Source organism: Biomphalaria glabrata, chromosome 5 (assembly GCF_947242115.1).
Source record: "Biomphalaria glabrata chromosome 5, xgBioGlab47.1, whole genome shotgun sequence".
Taxonomy (NCBI): domain Eukaryota; kingdom Metazoa; phylum Mollusca; class Gastropoda; family Planorbidae; genus Biomphalaria; species Biomphalaria glabrata.
This window is the reverse complement of record NC_074715.1, coordinates 31652829-31668506: the sequence shown is the minus strand read 5'-3', so window position 1 is coordinate 31668506 and position 15678 is coordinate 31652829. Positions and strand designations below refer to the sequence as shown.

At 35.7% G+C, this 15678-nt stretch overlaps 1 protein-coding gene across 3 annotated transcripts; it reads right to left on the bottom strand.

Annotated features, from left to right (window-relative positions):
- Positions 1-357: 357 nt before the first annotated feature.
- On the bottom strand, positions 358-14221 carry LOC106065414 (SPRY domain-containing SOCS box protein 3-like). 3 transcript variants are annotated; one of them, XM_013224226.2, is made up of 4 exons: positions 14063-14221; positions 8758-9528; positions 5191-5358; positions 358-4547 (listed from the first exon to the last, which is right to left on the bottom strand). In XM_013224226.2, exons 2-4 carry the CDS (start codon positions 9128-9130, stop codon positions 4279-4281), a joined length of 810 nt encoding a protein of 269 aa, XP_013079680.1. In that variant the 5' UTR covers positions 9131-9528; positions 14063-14221; the 3' UTR covers positions 358-4278. The 3 variants fall into 3 exon arrangements, with proteins under 3 accessions (XP_013079680.1, XP_013079687.1, XP_055886424.1); XM_013224233.2 differs by lacking the exon at positions 14063-14221 and adding an exon at positions 10490-10640; XM_056030449.1 differs by lacking the exon at positions 14063-14221 and adding an exon at positions 10330-10439.
- Positions 14222-15678: the final 1457 nt, after the last annotated feature.

Below are 15678 nucleotides of genomic sequence, written 5' to 3'. Positions count from 1 at the left end.
GCCATTTTTCAATTTCCCAAATGTTCAATGCTACAATATTTTTGTCTAATATTGTTCAAATGTTCTTTGAATATTTTGTACATTTCTAATAGCTTTCTGTCCTTGTAGTCAATAAGTTGAGAGATAAACTAGAAATTATTTCTTGAATAAATAGGCAAGTGCAATAAACTTTTAAAAATAATATACTGTTTTTGTATTATAATAGCATTTTAAATATTCTTTAGTATTTTTTTTTTCATTTTCACTAGTAAAAAATATATGTTATTAATTTCTCTACTATTTATGTTGCATAAAATATTTGTTAAAACGAAAAGAAAAACTTACTAACAAATATAACAAAGTCTGAAGAAAAAAAAATGTAGCTAAATCAACTTTAATTTGTATTTTTGTTGAATCAAGTTCTCCAATTGGTTCAAAAAGGAAAGAATAGATTCTGAAATAGCTAGATGGTAAATGACAAGCTACAAAGATAAAATTTTGACTTTAACATTTCCAAAGTTTTTAAGAGATCACAATTAAAATTATAGTTTTATATTTATAAAGAATTTGATCTTTATGGAAATAGTTTGCTTTTATTAAGTATAAATGAAGTCGATGGTTTAAATAAAATAAATAGCCAATGGTAAACATAAATAAATATTAATTCACCAATCCCAAAGAAAATTACAACACATTTGCAAAGAAATAAAAATTGAGTTAAATGATGCTTAAAAAACAGCTTCACAGAAAAGTAAAAAGTATTATAAATGAATTAAATAAATAAATACAACACAGTTACTGTACATATGAGATTTCAATTCCTCCACTTCATAAAGTTAAATGTGTACATCAATTATTTGTCTCTACATCTGTTGTTGGTCTCATTTGCCCAGACTATTCTTTGCTAAATTGTAAGAAGTCAAAAATATCTTGGAAAAAATTTAGTTGTTGTTTTAGTTTTGATTTTTTTCCCAATCGTTTTCCTTTTTTTTTTTTTTTTTTTTAAAGTTTCTGTTTAGAAACAAAGGTAAGGGAAATGAACTAATAACATTTGCAGAGACAAAGAAATATTCCATAACTATATACAGATATTATGCCACAGTTAATTATTGCACTGTTCCGGCCTTGGTAAAGAAATACATAAATAATTAATATCAAAACATTTTGAAATTAAAAAAAAATTTAAAAAACTATCATTCAAACTGTCTGATATGTTTGTCAGTTTACATATATATATATATAGAGAGAGAGAGAGTTACAATAAAATTATAGATACATATTAATAAATACATATATAAATCAGATAATACATTTTGTCTTAGAACAATCAATCATGTGGTTCACAAAAAAATCATTCTAACAGATGTTTCACACAAACTAAACAGATGTTTCAGAAACAAAAATCATTCAAACAGATGTTTAGAAAGAAAAAAATTCCCATTTTGTGTCAAGTTGATACATTTATGTAATGCTGTATTTGGGATGTTTTCATTAACTTACTGTACTTATAGTTCTTTTTTTTTTTTGAAAATGCATATATTCTAATTATGCAAATCTTGTTTGTAAATCATCAATTGGAGTTGAATCACTGCTTACCAAAGCTTACACCTATTGGGGGTTTCATTAAGGGCAGGAGTTGAGCTGCACCTGGAGACAGAATCAGTCCAAAAACATAGTCAAAGATGCTGAATCACTCACTGTAGCTGGTATGATTCTCAGATAAAACATCTATCTCTCTACTGATTCACATTCATGCTGTGCTTGTCTGAGATAAAACATCTATCTCTCTACTGTTTCACATTCATTCTGAGCTTGTCTGAGATAAAACATCTATCTCTACTGATTCACATTCATTCTGAGCTTGTCTGAGATAAAACATCTCTCTGATTCACAGTTATTCTTCATATGGCATACACAGACTGGGCTTCTATCTTCCAAATCTATAACAGTACTGACTTAAGCTCACAAATCATTGTCAACAACCTTAAGAAACAATGACATTTATTCCAATGAACTTCTCAATAAAGTGACATTTTGAATGTTTTTGTGACATACATCTATGAGACTGGCTGGTCAAGTGACAAGCATTTAACGTAGTCTCTCAGATGTATCTTTCTCTCTAGGGATTCAGGTATCCAATTAGCTCCCCAGTCCCCCCCCCCCCCCCCCACTAATCTAGATGGTAGAACTGCTTTATGCACACTCACATTTAAACCCAATGATCTTTAAATAAAACCCAACTTTCAACTTCTGCACCTTCGAAATATTGGTAGCTATCAATGTGTCATTCAATTATTTGCTAGAGTCTGACTGCATCGGAAACGTCATTTTGTCAAATCTACATGAACAAGTACGTAGGAGTTATTCTCCCTGATAAAGAATGATTCAAGATTTAAGCAATCATTTCTTAACATCCTATGAAATGTTTATCCATACACAAAATATATACAAGGTATCTTATAGAGGGCTCTACTATTCAAATAATTGAATAAAGACCAAATTATTGCACAAATCCGGCCATGGCGCCACATAGTATTTTAGCAAACAAGGACAGGGCTTTTGTATGTTTTTTTTTTAATATATTGTAACGTGAATCAGATCGATTCAGATGTATCCTATTTCACTTATAGATCGACGAACTGAAGACTTGAGTCAATAATTCAAACGTTAGGCCGGATGTGCAGGTAATGATAAGATTAAAATAGATTTTCTTGTCGGGGATTTAATCTTGGACTCATCCAAAGGAACGTCCTTTTCTTACACATTCCTAATTCCCAGAAAGTCAAAGTACATAGAAATAGTGCATACAACGTAAGGGAAATGACTCAATAGAACCGGTAAAGAAAAACCCGAATGTTAGGAAGTCTACTAACCAGCAAAAGCGTAGGCGTGGGGGAAAAATCAGCTCGCTTTACTGCTCTTATACAACAGGCTGTTATTTAGAAGGCGTAGTTTTAGTTGTAGCTATAGACTAGCCCTGTCCATGTTATACATAAAAGATCATTTCCAAAGATTAAAATAGACAAATGGTGAACTTTGTACAGGTTAGAGACATTGACTAGATGACCTCATCGCAAGTTACATTCGTGGTATACACGCCTCAATTGAGATATTGAGTTGACAAAGGTAACAATAAATACATGGAAGAAATATGTACAACTAGTGAATTAAAAGAACACAAAAAAAAAAAAAAATGTTTAAACACACACACACACAATGAACCTTTTTCAGTCATCATTTCCCTTATAATAACATATGTGTCTAGGTCTGCTTGAATGTAAACAATGAAAGATTTTAATGTGGATATTTAAATCAAACAACTAGTGTTTGTGTATATGTGTATGAGAGTATGCGTGTAAGAGTGTGCACGTGTTTAGTTTTGTGTAAGTGTGAATGTATATATGTGTGCGACTGTAAGCCTTAGTGTGTATGTATGATTATGTATTTGTGACTGTATGTTGAACGTGTGGATGGTAGTTGTGTTATGATTGTTTCAACTGACAACGAACAAATGTCAAATTGAATTTCCTAAAACCCTTATACAACCTCTTGCCACCATTGAAAAAAACAAAACAAAACTGGAGTCGGTCTCTGATACAAAGTAGGCCTACTTCGTAATTAAGTAGTGCAACATCTGGTAGATTCAGGGACGGATCGCACAATGACCCTCGTGTCAACGGTAAAGCCATCAAGTGCGTCAATTACCGCGGTCGTGTGTGTGTGTGTGTGTGTGTGTGTGTGTAAAGGCTGGAGGAAGGATGCAGACCACTTCATAGTACAACCTCTAGAAACACCGGTAATCTAAATGGTCGTCTTTCTTTGACGTGGAGCCGTCGTGTAGTTTATTACTGGTGTTGTACTTGTTACTCCCCTCATAAATCAAGAGTTTAGGTTAAAGCTTCATTGCTACAACATACACTCGGACTCATTGTTTACATCTTATCCGACGTTACTTTAAAGACAAAAATGACTACTACGACCTACGCGTGTCACCAGGTCAATTTAGTCACGCAAGTTACATGTTCTAGAGTGGAAGGTCAAGGAAAAAGTAAAAAAAAACAACTAGAAACTAGATATTACTTGAAACATTAACCGTTACCATTGTTAACAACGACAATCTCCTGTCAAATCTCCACTTACAGGTTGTAGTGTTTCCACATATTCCCAAGGCAAGGAAAAATGTATTAAGATAAACACACATAACAGGCTAAACACATAAAACAAGTAGTAGCCCCTACTGAAGTTGTCTGTTCAAAGCTGACGCTAAACTACCTATGTATATGAACAACTGGCTCATTATCAGCTATGCATTCCACACCGTATAAAATCTTTCACTCTGGCTGGCAGAGGTAGACTTGCCACTTTGTCCGCGATGTCTTCACTGATCATCCCTTGACTTGCTGGCGCCAACTCCCCCAGGCTTTGAGCAATGATATGTCGGCACCGGTCTTGCAGATCCACAAACGTTCTTACCCTCAGGCCCAACGACATGTAGGTTTTGGCAGCGGTGGAGCTAATGGTCGGATACATGTCTTCTTGAACTTGATTCACGTTTTTGAAAGCCACTCCTATGAATCAAACATTGAACATTACAATGAGTCAAGGGCGAATGCCATTAACACATTTCAACCAAAGGATACAAAAAAAAAAAGGTTTAAAAACTAATAGTATGTCTAGTTTTCTACCCTTTTTTTTTTAAATATATTTTTAATCTAATGGGAAGAATTCCACATCTACATCAATATCTCAATATTGTCAGATTTATTTCCTTTTTATATTCAATAAATGTAGTCAATTACCACTATATAATTAACTAATTTGTTTATTTTTTTTTTCATAGATTCATGTTTTGTTGGGAATAATGAATGACTGTTTTTAAGTTAGATCCGAGAATGGGAAGTTGGAGAAATAGCGTGTTCAAAATGTTTACCAGACAGCCGTTACAGCGCTAGTTGAGCTGATGTAAGACTTGTCATTCAAAACTTTAATTTACAAGTGATAACGTTTTTTCACCCGAAAGTATTGAATAAACAAATAGCAATATGAATAAAAGGTTTTAAATTTTTTTTTCATTGAAACAATTATTGGTCTGGTCTTACCCCCTGTAGGCCCTACTTGAAATTCACTAAACGCCTTAATATGACATGCAAATGTTGTCACACTTATTAAAAAAAAAAAGATTTTGTTAAAGCCCTAACCCTAAAGTATTACCAAGATTAACACCATCTTTGAAATACGTGATTTCTCCTCTCTTTCGATCTACCAGAATCCCAACGACCACTGGTGTGTATTCTTTGAAAGGTTTACAGTAATAGGATGATATTCCATTGTGATAGAGATGTCCCTTATGAGACAAGCCCCATCCATGGATGTCCTCTCCTGGGGAGAACAAAAGTTTAAACAAGAGGATAAAATATAATGATTTTCTCTTACCTAATACCGTACCTAGATAGTTTTACAATACCTCTATTCGTGTCACTCCTTCGATTCCTTCAAGGAGGAACCTGGCTGGATGGGTGGACAGCTGATCTCAAAAACAGCTTTAACGATTTTACTAGAAATTTAACAGTTGAAGTATATCGCTGAGAGAAGAATTACTAGCTCGTTAGCCACATGGGGAAAATTCTATGTTTCATCGTTATAATTTTTCAAAGTAAATATTTAAAATAATGTAAATTTGGCTAGAGACTAAATCTAGGTAGGCCTATAGATCCTACATTGGTTTTGATAGGACGAGAACGTTCGGGAATTTCCAAACGTAAGGCTTTATTGATTCAAGAGTTTAATAAATTAATGTTCAGGACAATTTTGTGCATTGTCTTCTAAGTGTAGATCTAAATGCTGATCATTGGACTATTAAAAGTTGTACTAGATCTATACATTCACTTAACCAGGATTCTTTCTCGGGGAAAAGGGGGAAAGGGGGAGGGCTAAAAAAATGTTTGGAAATCTAAAAATCATTAATTTTTAAGAGAAAAACAATGGATCAATAAGTTGCAGAAAGTATTTTTAATGTTCTTCTTGTAAAAGTAAAAAGCTACAGAGTGCCTTGCTCAATACTAGGCTTCAGATTTCATCCATTTTTTTTTTATTATTGTGTTCATTTCAAATAAATATATATATATTTTCCTTCTGACACACCTGACATCAGTAGGCCTAATGGCCTTGAAGGCAGACATCTGAATCTCTATATATTTGTCTACAGTCTCTTAGCCCGAACTCTTTTCAGTTTCTAGGCTTCATTTAGTTTCGAAAGCCTGACAGACGGCCACTTGCTGTAATCAAGCAAGTGGAATGTTGTTGGTTCCCGGGTGTGTGCAAAAGGAAATCAGATTTTGATTTAAGGCACATCGGCACTATCAATGTATTGGCTTAAATTGTCTTTAAACCATATAAAATTAACGCTAGATAACAGACTGATTTTATTTCTCCACGATGAAACGATTTAAGAGATTAAAAAAAAAAAATTAGTAAGTAGGCTACACTAAAACAAGAACGAAGACAGGTCTTATGGAACAATTTTGTTCATCGTTTTATAGAACCCTGTGTTAGACTTAGTAACGATTAAGGAGTCGCGGTGGCTGAGCGGTCCCTGGTTCAAATCCTAGTGAAGAATGGGATTTTAGGATTTTAATTTCGAGATCGTCCACCCAGCTCTGACATTAGTTGGGTAAAAGTAAATGCTGTTGGTCGTTGTGCTGGTCACATGATACCCTCGTTAACCGTAGGCCACAGAAACAGATGACCTTTACATCATCTGCCCAAAAGACCACAAGGTGTGAAAGGGGAACTTAACTTTTTTTTTTACTAGGTTGCTATTAAAGAGTTCCTAATCTTCCGGTGCCTAATTATCCGCCTTTTAGAAAAAAAAAATGCCCATATTACCGGTGCCTAAATTTACAGACAACATATGGGAGCACATAGTCAGTCATATAATAGATGTTTTTGGGTATCATGGAAGCACATGGTCCGGACATATACTTTGATATAACAGATGACATTGAGTTTCATAACAAAGGGAGCAATTCGTGAGTATAAAGAAAATGTTTTGAACAAACACACACACACACACACATTGGCTAATCAATGGCATGGACTATTTAATGTGTGTCGGAGGCAGAATCGGGTTACTGCCTGCCCTCTGAAGCTATTGAGCTGCCCAAATCAGACGACCATTCAGACTAGCAGACGAAAGAGGATCGATTAGTCTGGGCTTTGTGTGACGAGAAAGCACGCGCAGCGTTTTTTTTTTGTTTTTTTTTTTGAAGTGGAGAGATATGGGGGCACAAAGCGCATGCGGCGTAAACAAAGGCAAGAAGTAGTCAACACATGACGTAGTTTTAGACAAGTGTACCACATTTACACACATACACCAGGTACATACACGCTCACTTAGGAAACTGGGGAAGTTAACGATAATGTTAATTAACGAAATTATGTGTTTTAGAAAGCTTATGTTGTTTTTTTAATTTATTTTACAATTGAATTAAACCATGACCGATTAAATCTCACAAAGGGCTAAACTGCTAAACCACGTGCCATTACGCCCCCTGTAGTTGATGAGATAGACCGTAGTCGTAAACTACCAGTCTCAATAGATCGTGTGTTTACCAGTAGGCTAGGATATTTCAAATATACTTATAATAAAGGCTATTAAAATATACAAACATTTGAAAAGATCTCAGCGAGATATCCAATAAGTATCGCAATGGATCCAGGTCTTGGCAATAAACGAGTCAACTTCATGGATGTGGGATGCGGTAGTAAGACACAATAGTAAATAAGTTAGAGGTTAATTTTGTTTTTCAAGAATTAGGGCCTATACAACAGATCTTTAGGGCCTATACTACCTATACAACAGATATACAACATATCTTTAGGGCCTATACAACCTATCTTTAGGGGCCTATACAACAGATCATTAGGGCCTATACAAAAGATCTCTAGGGCCTATACAACAGATCTTTAGGGCCTATACAACATATCTTTAGGGTCTATACAACAGATCATTAGGGCCTATACAAAAGATCTCTAGGGCCTATACAACAGATATTTAGGGCCTATACAACAGATCTTTAGGGTCTATACAACAGATCTTTAAGGCCTATACAGCAGATCTTTAGGGCATATACAACAGATCTTTAAGGCCTATACAGCACATCGTTAGGACCTATACAACAGATCTTTAAGGCCTATACAGCACATCTTTAGGGCCTATACAACAGATATTTAAGGCCTATACAGCAAATCTTTTGGGCCTATACAACACCCCTGAACGATACAAATGTGACCATTATGAAAATGAAACGAGGAAACACTGTGACTTATCAAATACGGCGCCTAATGGAAGAACGTTTTGATGCCACTGTTCAATGTTCTTACTTGATGTTTCTGACACCATATTTTGTGTTTTGTTAGATGGATTTTTACTTCCACTTTTTTTCCTAACTAAAACATTGAATGCTAGATAAATTAAAACAATCTATTTTTTTGCTGTAACCCTCCCCATCTCCCCGGTACATCCCCCGGGGCCGAATTTAACTCTAGGCAACATAAGCTATAGCTTAGGGCACCCAAGAAATGCTTATGACTGGCAAGTACTTATAAAGGGCCCCAAAAGCGTCCCATATCTTATCAAGTCTAACTACGGCACTGGCACAGGCTTATATCCACACTGAGACAATTTGAACACTAAAAAAAAATGTATGAAGTGGTGAACTAAGCGCGACAAGTAGCCACGAAACTATTAAAATAAATGAACTTCACACACACACTCACCGATTAAGTTTTTGAATTCTTTTGACATCAGTCTGGCTTTCTTGGTGGTCAGGCCAAACATCAGGCTGGTACCAAACACCCGGTCCCCTACATGAATCTCCCAGTAGTTGAATTCTCCCGCCAGGGGACGTGTGGCTCTGATCCCGGCAGTTCCGTTGCTCCAGTGGGGGTGAAAGGTCACGGCCGTCTTCGTGTCATCGCAAAGCAGAGCTGCTCCTTCGGCTTCTACGTCTTGTGTGTCCCAGTGCCATCTCTCTGTGCAGCTGATGTCGCGATGCCGAATGATGTTCTCACTAGACTCAGTGGTCTCGGAAGTAGTCTGCGCGCCATCTTGAGGTGACATGCATAGTGCTAGGACATAACCTGTTGTCATGGTATTCTACTTGTATGAACTATACTGATCGTAAGCTTCAAGCCTTCAAATAGACTCAAAGACAATTTTAAAAAAAAAATCTGTGTGTAACACGTTATCCCTTTCCCTATTAAATTGCATTCAATTGAGCTTTACTTTAAAAAAAAAAGTATAATGTTAATATGCTTTTAAAAACAAGCACGCAATTAAATCAAGTGTAATTCTAGTTTCTTATTCGGCATGCCCCCATACTCTAGAGATGTCCAGATTAACCAACACCACTGTCCACTTTGAGCATGGCTGCGATGATTAGATGATTACGTAGCGCTGAGTATGATCATTGCAGTGTTAAGTAGGCCACCATCAACACCCATTCGTTGAGCCATGCTCATGGCCTGTTCCTCACTTTATTTCATCATCTGCAATTAAAAGAGATTTCAGTAGATGTAAAAATGTAGAAATGTGTGGGGTTTTTTTAGCTTGTTCAGTTAAAAACAAAATAAAAAAATAATTCCTCTTAAACGTGATCCTTAGAAACAGACGAGTAATTTTTTTTAAAACTGTGGAATGATTAACCGATCATTAGATGCCAATTTATGTTATTTTAAATGTTTCGTTTCACATTTTTAAAATACCGCTATTCAAATCTGAACTCCATGGTGGTGCGGGTGGGCGCAAGTTGGAATCTGGACGCTAATCCCAAAAAAAACAGCTCTAACGATTTTCCTACCAATGTAACAGTTGATGTAGATCGCTGAGAAAAGAATTACTATATATAGCTCGTTGGCCACACTGTGAAAACTTCAGTTTGACCGTTATAATTTGTAAAAGTATTAAAAAAGTAAATTCAAATTTGGCTAGAGAATTAGGACAAGATCTACATCCAACAACGGTTTTGGAAGAAGTTTCACGTTCTTGAAAGGACTATCGCGCTCGGGAATTTCCGAATGTAAGGCATTATAGATTCAAGAGTTTAATAAATTAATGTTTAGGAAAATTTTGCGCATAAAAACTGTATTTCAAAGCTTTATAAAAATATTTCCTAATTTCATTGTGATTTAAATGTTTGTTGACCTACAAACTTTTATTATATACGTTCGATAATTTACTTTGTCTCAATAGATGAACGAAATATAGCTTTTTGCTTTAATGGTGTTTCAATACGTTCACAGTCAATTAATCGTTATCGTGCAATAAACCATGTCACTGTGTTAACTTACTGATAAACTCACAAAGACGAGTGTGCTACACATGAGGTTTAATCTCTGTAAAGTATTGGACAAAGGCAGGATAACAAGATAAATAATGATATAGATATGATATAAACATAGTCTGAATGAAATATATTCACCAATTGAATGTTTAGCATTCTTAGATTACCTGGCCAGCTTACTGCTTGTGATATCCAAGTGACGCAGCCACCCAGCACGTGCGTGGAAAAACAAAGCAGAAAGAGCAATGGACTGAATCTATTGAACCAACACATATGGCCAGACAAGGACAAGAGGGGAAAAAATGTCGTCGTGTAGACTGCTCACCCGGGAGCCCTATCGATTTTTCACATGTGGCGCACGCACGCGCCTGTGTTCGTGTGTGGGTGTGCTTGTAACAGATTTGAAAGGTCTACTGTTGAAGAAAGAATTATGGAGGCTGACGACGTTGTAGCGGGATCAATACGCCTTTCTCTGTTCTGAACCGATGTTGCCTAGCAACTCCTAGCAGTCGTTTAGAAATAATGGATGCCTTTGTGTTAGACAAGAAAAAAAGGACAAGGTGTCTGCTTGTTGAGTTTTTTCTTCCTTTTTGTTTTCACTCTAAACAAAGTATCAACCTTTGTCTGCAGCAAGGAATAGGGTAGCTTTAAAATTAGGTCATTATTTTTATAAGTCCCTACATTGAAAATAGAATGTTAGTGGCAGTGTGTGTGTGTGTGTTTTGCAATTAATTCGTGTGTGAATGAAAAGAAATGAAAGTATACAGAAATAGAAAAGCTTATGACAAACAAATGGCTAATTCTTAGTGTCCTGCAAATAGATCCAAATATCATTTCAAATATGTCTATGTAAATAATAGGATCTGCGTAATAGATTTTATTGCGTCTATGTTTCATGGATATGGGTTTCCTCTGTGAGAGATAGCAGGGCGGAGCTTTGATGATGTTAGAGCTGCATTCATTTAGTTAAACTTGAGTTAACAAAGTGTAGGCTTAAAATGAGCTTTTTTTCCAGACTATTTTTTTTTATGGATCTAGTCTTTTAAGAAAAAAAAATGCAAGTAAAATAAGAGAACCTCGATCGATAGTTTCCTTTTCCTATCTTCTGTTATTTAGTAGAACTATAAAATAAGAGTAGGCCTACTCTAACTCTTAGAAAAATTAAATAAGGCTGGACTTGCTGGCCAATGTTCTTGTATGTAACGACGAAATAGTGGCTTACTATAACCTACTCTTACAGCCCAGCAAGCCAATCTGGCATTTACGTATCCAAAACGTAAAGGTCATTAGTAGTATTTTGAGAAGTCTAATTTGGATAAAACGCTTTGACCTAGAGGCTTACTACTCACAAAATATCTGTACTCGGCGACTGCTCAATATAAATGTGTTTCTGGTTGTTCCTTAGAGACTAAACCTTGTTGACTGATGGGAGTTGGGACTTAATGAAGACTATGACGATAACATGGGCCCAGTTTTAGTTGTCTGCTCAATGCGAAATAAACCAGTTTGGTAGCACTTATCTAGACAAACTAGAGTCTGTCTATTAGGACATAACTAATCTTTGTTAGTGCACACCGTTGAAATAATGCAGTGATGCCCAACCTAATTCGACCTGCGGGCCATTTTAATTTCAGACACTCGTGTCGCGGGCCACATGGACGAAAATGTACACATACAAATAAAAAATGAAATTTACCTGAATTTGAAACTATTAGATTAGAAAAACTGTGGAGCTAGTACTTACATTAAGGAATTGGATATCTGAAGTGATTTTTTTTTCACGTGTCAGAAAATGGCTTAATTTCTGTACTTAAAAAAAGAACAACATTGACGTCGACTCATTTTCTTGTCGATTTTTGGTAAATATTTCCAACAATCCTCCAATCTCTAGGCGTAGTCTAACAATCTTTTTATTCGCGGCTCAAACCAAGAATGACGTCATATTTGTTTCATAATGACGTTTATATTTTGTTCTTTTTGGAAACAGCCACACTTTCTTATAGATCACATATGTTGGCTAATTATCATGATCCACACAAAAAAAGTTAAGATCCGTTCTCTTTTTCTGGTAGATTCTCATTTCATAAACACACTAATTGTTAAAGGTCATGGTTACCAATAAATTAAAGAAAAATTAAGGGCCCTAACGTAGGTAAAGATACATAAGTCAGCTTTTTTTTTTTTTTTCGATGGTGTTGTCTACACTTTGTGCCGACATTTCGGCGGGCCGGATGGAACCACGTCGAGGGTCGGATCTGGCCCGCGGGCCGTATTTTGGGCATCACTGAAATAATGTATTTAGAAATGAAAAATTAAAGTTTGTTTTAATCCCCCAACCAATCTGCTGTTTTTGCTATATCTTTAAGAATGACTCACTCATATAAGTCTATGGACTCACTTTACCAGCTTCACCTATATGTTGCACACTTTGATGTAGGCCTACGTTTGGTGTGGTTAAAAGGTGTTACACTGTGCGAAAGCTTTCGTGAATTTGACGTCGCAAGAGAAGGAGAAAGTAACAAATATGTCCCCCTTTTATTGTTGTAGATTTTGTTGTATGAAGTTCTAAAGATTTTACTTCCGGTAGCTATACAAGTTGTAAGATGTGTTCGTTTCTAGTGGTTGTATATCGTTAGAACCCAACTTTACATCCTAATATATCTGGTGTGCTCATATATAATGCAATATTTTTTGAAAATCGCAGAATCCTGTTGTGTTATAATTTATTTATTTTTAGCTCTTTTGAACAACTGTGATGCAAGGCGTGACTTCACGTTAAGATGCCTGTGATACGAGCACGAGCTGGCGCGTGTGGAGCTACTATGGATCCAGGTAAAGTCCAGGTAAAGTCTGACTAGTACTCTGAACTGAATCACGCTCTCTTTGTAACAGAACACACACATTTAGCTGTGAGCTAACTTAGAGCTTGTGTACCCCGTGGGAGAGAGATGGAGAAATGTAGGTAAGAAAATAATTAGCGCTACACTAAAAGGCTGCAGTAGTAGACTTCATCACATTAGTCTATTTGCACGAATGTGTGACCGTATCCATTTCTGGAGCACCTCTATCAGGAGTCAACCATCAAACTCTTACTATCAATAGTACTACCACTACACTAGCCAACTAGGCCGTATTTGTTCAAAGGATAACATAGATGACACCCTTAAATGATACGACCTAGTAAATAAGAGACTAATATAGTCTGTCGCTAGATATGTTTAATGAAAGAATGACATGAAATAGAATTTGATCGTTAATCATAAACATATTTTACCGTATCAAAAATAATACAAAGTATCCATTAGATCTGAAATTTCTAACTAAAACAAATTAATAAGTGTTAGTCAATCAAAGTTTTCAACTATCCTATCGCTCAATGTGGTTCATTATATTTGAGATTGTATTTAATGTATACGTTCTTAGAATAAAACTAGACTATATCTGTATTTTCAGTATAGTAACTGAGCATAGCTACTGGATCTTGGATTTTAGTTTTAAAATAATAGGTGCGTATTTATAGAGCAATACGTAGATAGATAGATAGATAGATAGATAGATAGATAGATAGATAGATAGATAGATAGATAGATAGATAGATAGATAGATAGATAGATAGATAGATAGATAGATAGATAGATAGATAGATAGATAGATAGATAGATAGATAGATAGATAGATAAACAAATATTTAATATTAACTTTAGAAATTCATGCACAGCAACAATCCTAAGTGGACCTACCTTAGTGCCTGCAGTAAGAAGTGTGTAAGCCAGATCAAACCAGACTAGTCATCCTGCACCAGATGCTCAAATCTCAGGTGAAATAGTACTCACCTAGGCGTCTGGCATTTCTAGTATGTAGCAGACCAGCACGCAGCTCACGGCGCGTGCTCTGTTCCATCACGTGGCCGGGTAGTTCCGGTGGAAGTTGGGTTGGTCATGAGCGAGTGCGAGGCATTAATTGGAAGGGTTTCAAAGTATATGGAAAGGGTTAGGGGGGGGGGGGGTGATTATGTTTATCTTGTGCAGCGGTGAACGAGAAATAGAAAGTGAATTTGTTAGCGCAGGATGCAGAGGTATGGCCTTGATCTACCTGAACATTTACAAGATGCTCATTCCTGGTGTTTGTGTTTTAAAGTGTTGAATAAAAGCTATACGATTCTATCATCATAATAAATGGTTGTTGACATGTAGCTTGGCAGACATCTTTGAGGTCCCTAACATCACTTGTCATAGGTTGTACTGCTGTAGAGATGTTCCATCATAAGATCTGCAAGGTTTATATTCCCTTTTTTTTATATAAAACAAAATTAAAACAAACCACTAATTGATAAACTAATTGGTTAATTTGTTTTATTCATATATTGTCTGCGACTATGAATAATTGTACAAAATGTCTATTTGATCCGAGAATGGGAAGTGGAAGAAAAAAAACGTGTAAAAGAATCCACCCAGACAGACAAACAGACATAATGAGTTCATATGAGCTTTGTAATAATCTTCTGTTACAGTTACATTTTTTTTACATTGGTCTCGTATAGGCCCTACGATTCTCAAAGACAATCTGCATCTATTAAACCACTGTTACATCAGATCTGAACGAAGTGGTTGTCTCCTTTCCATTAGGACTAAAACAGAAAGATTAAAAATCTCCTTTACTATCCCATTTTCGGTCAGAGTGTTACAAGGTCATCTGTCGTCATCGAGAACATGAAAGGTGAACCTGTTGAACATTTCTAAACTGACGAATGGGTTCAGGATTCGGCATTTGCAGTTGATCTCACTGGTCACTCGAATTTGAAACCTCAAGGTAAATAGACAATTGTCACAACTGCCTGTGATGATGTGAAGTGTTTTCAGGCAAAGTTACGACTGTGGCTAAACCAAATAACAAGAGAAAACCTTGGTCACTTCTCAACGGGTCAGAAACTAAAAAAGATTAAATACGGCTGCAACATAAGTCCTACACCTGGAATAGTTATTATAGGATGCTTTCAATGACCGTTTTCTTGACTTCGTTTCATACGAGAAATGGTACCCAATATTCATGTTCCATACAATTTGAAAAACGACTGATTAGTGATAAAGGTAATATAGTAAACTACATTGCTACAATTATTGCGACAGTCTGACAATGTTTCTGTTTTACCAGATGAGGCATTTTAGGGACAGTCTTTGCAAGATCACAAAGAATGTCATCTTCTGCATAGTCTATTTCTGTATTTAGCTATACTTGATAATTAACAGACTAGAAAACCATGTTTCGGAAAAATAAAATATTAAAAATTAAAGAAGAAAGTGCAACACAGACAAATCGTGTTATAACTGCAAACATTAAAGAGAAATCTTTTGTCGCT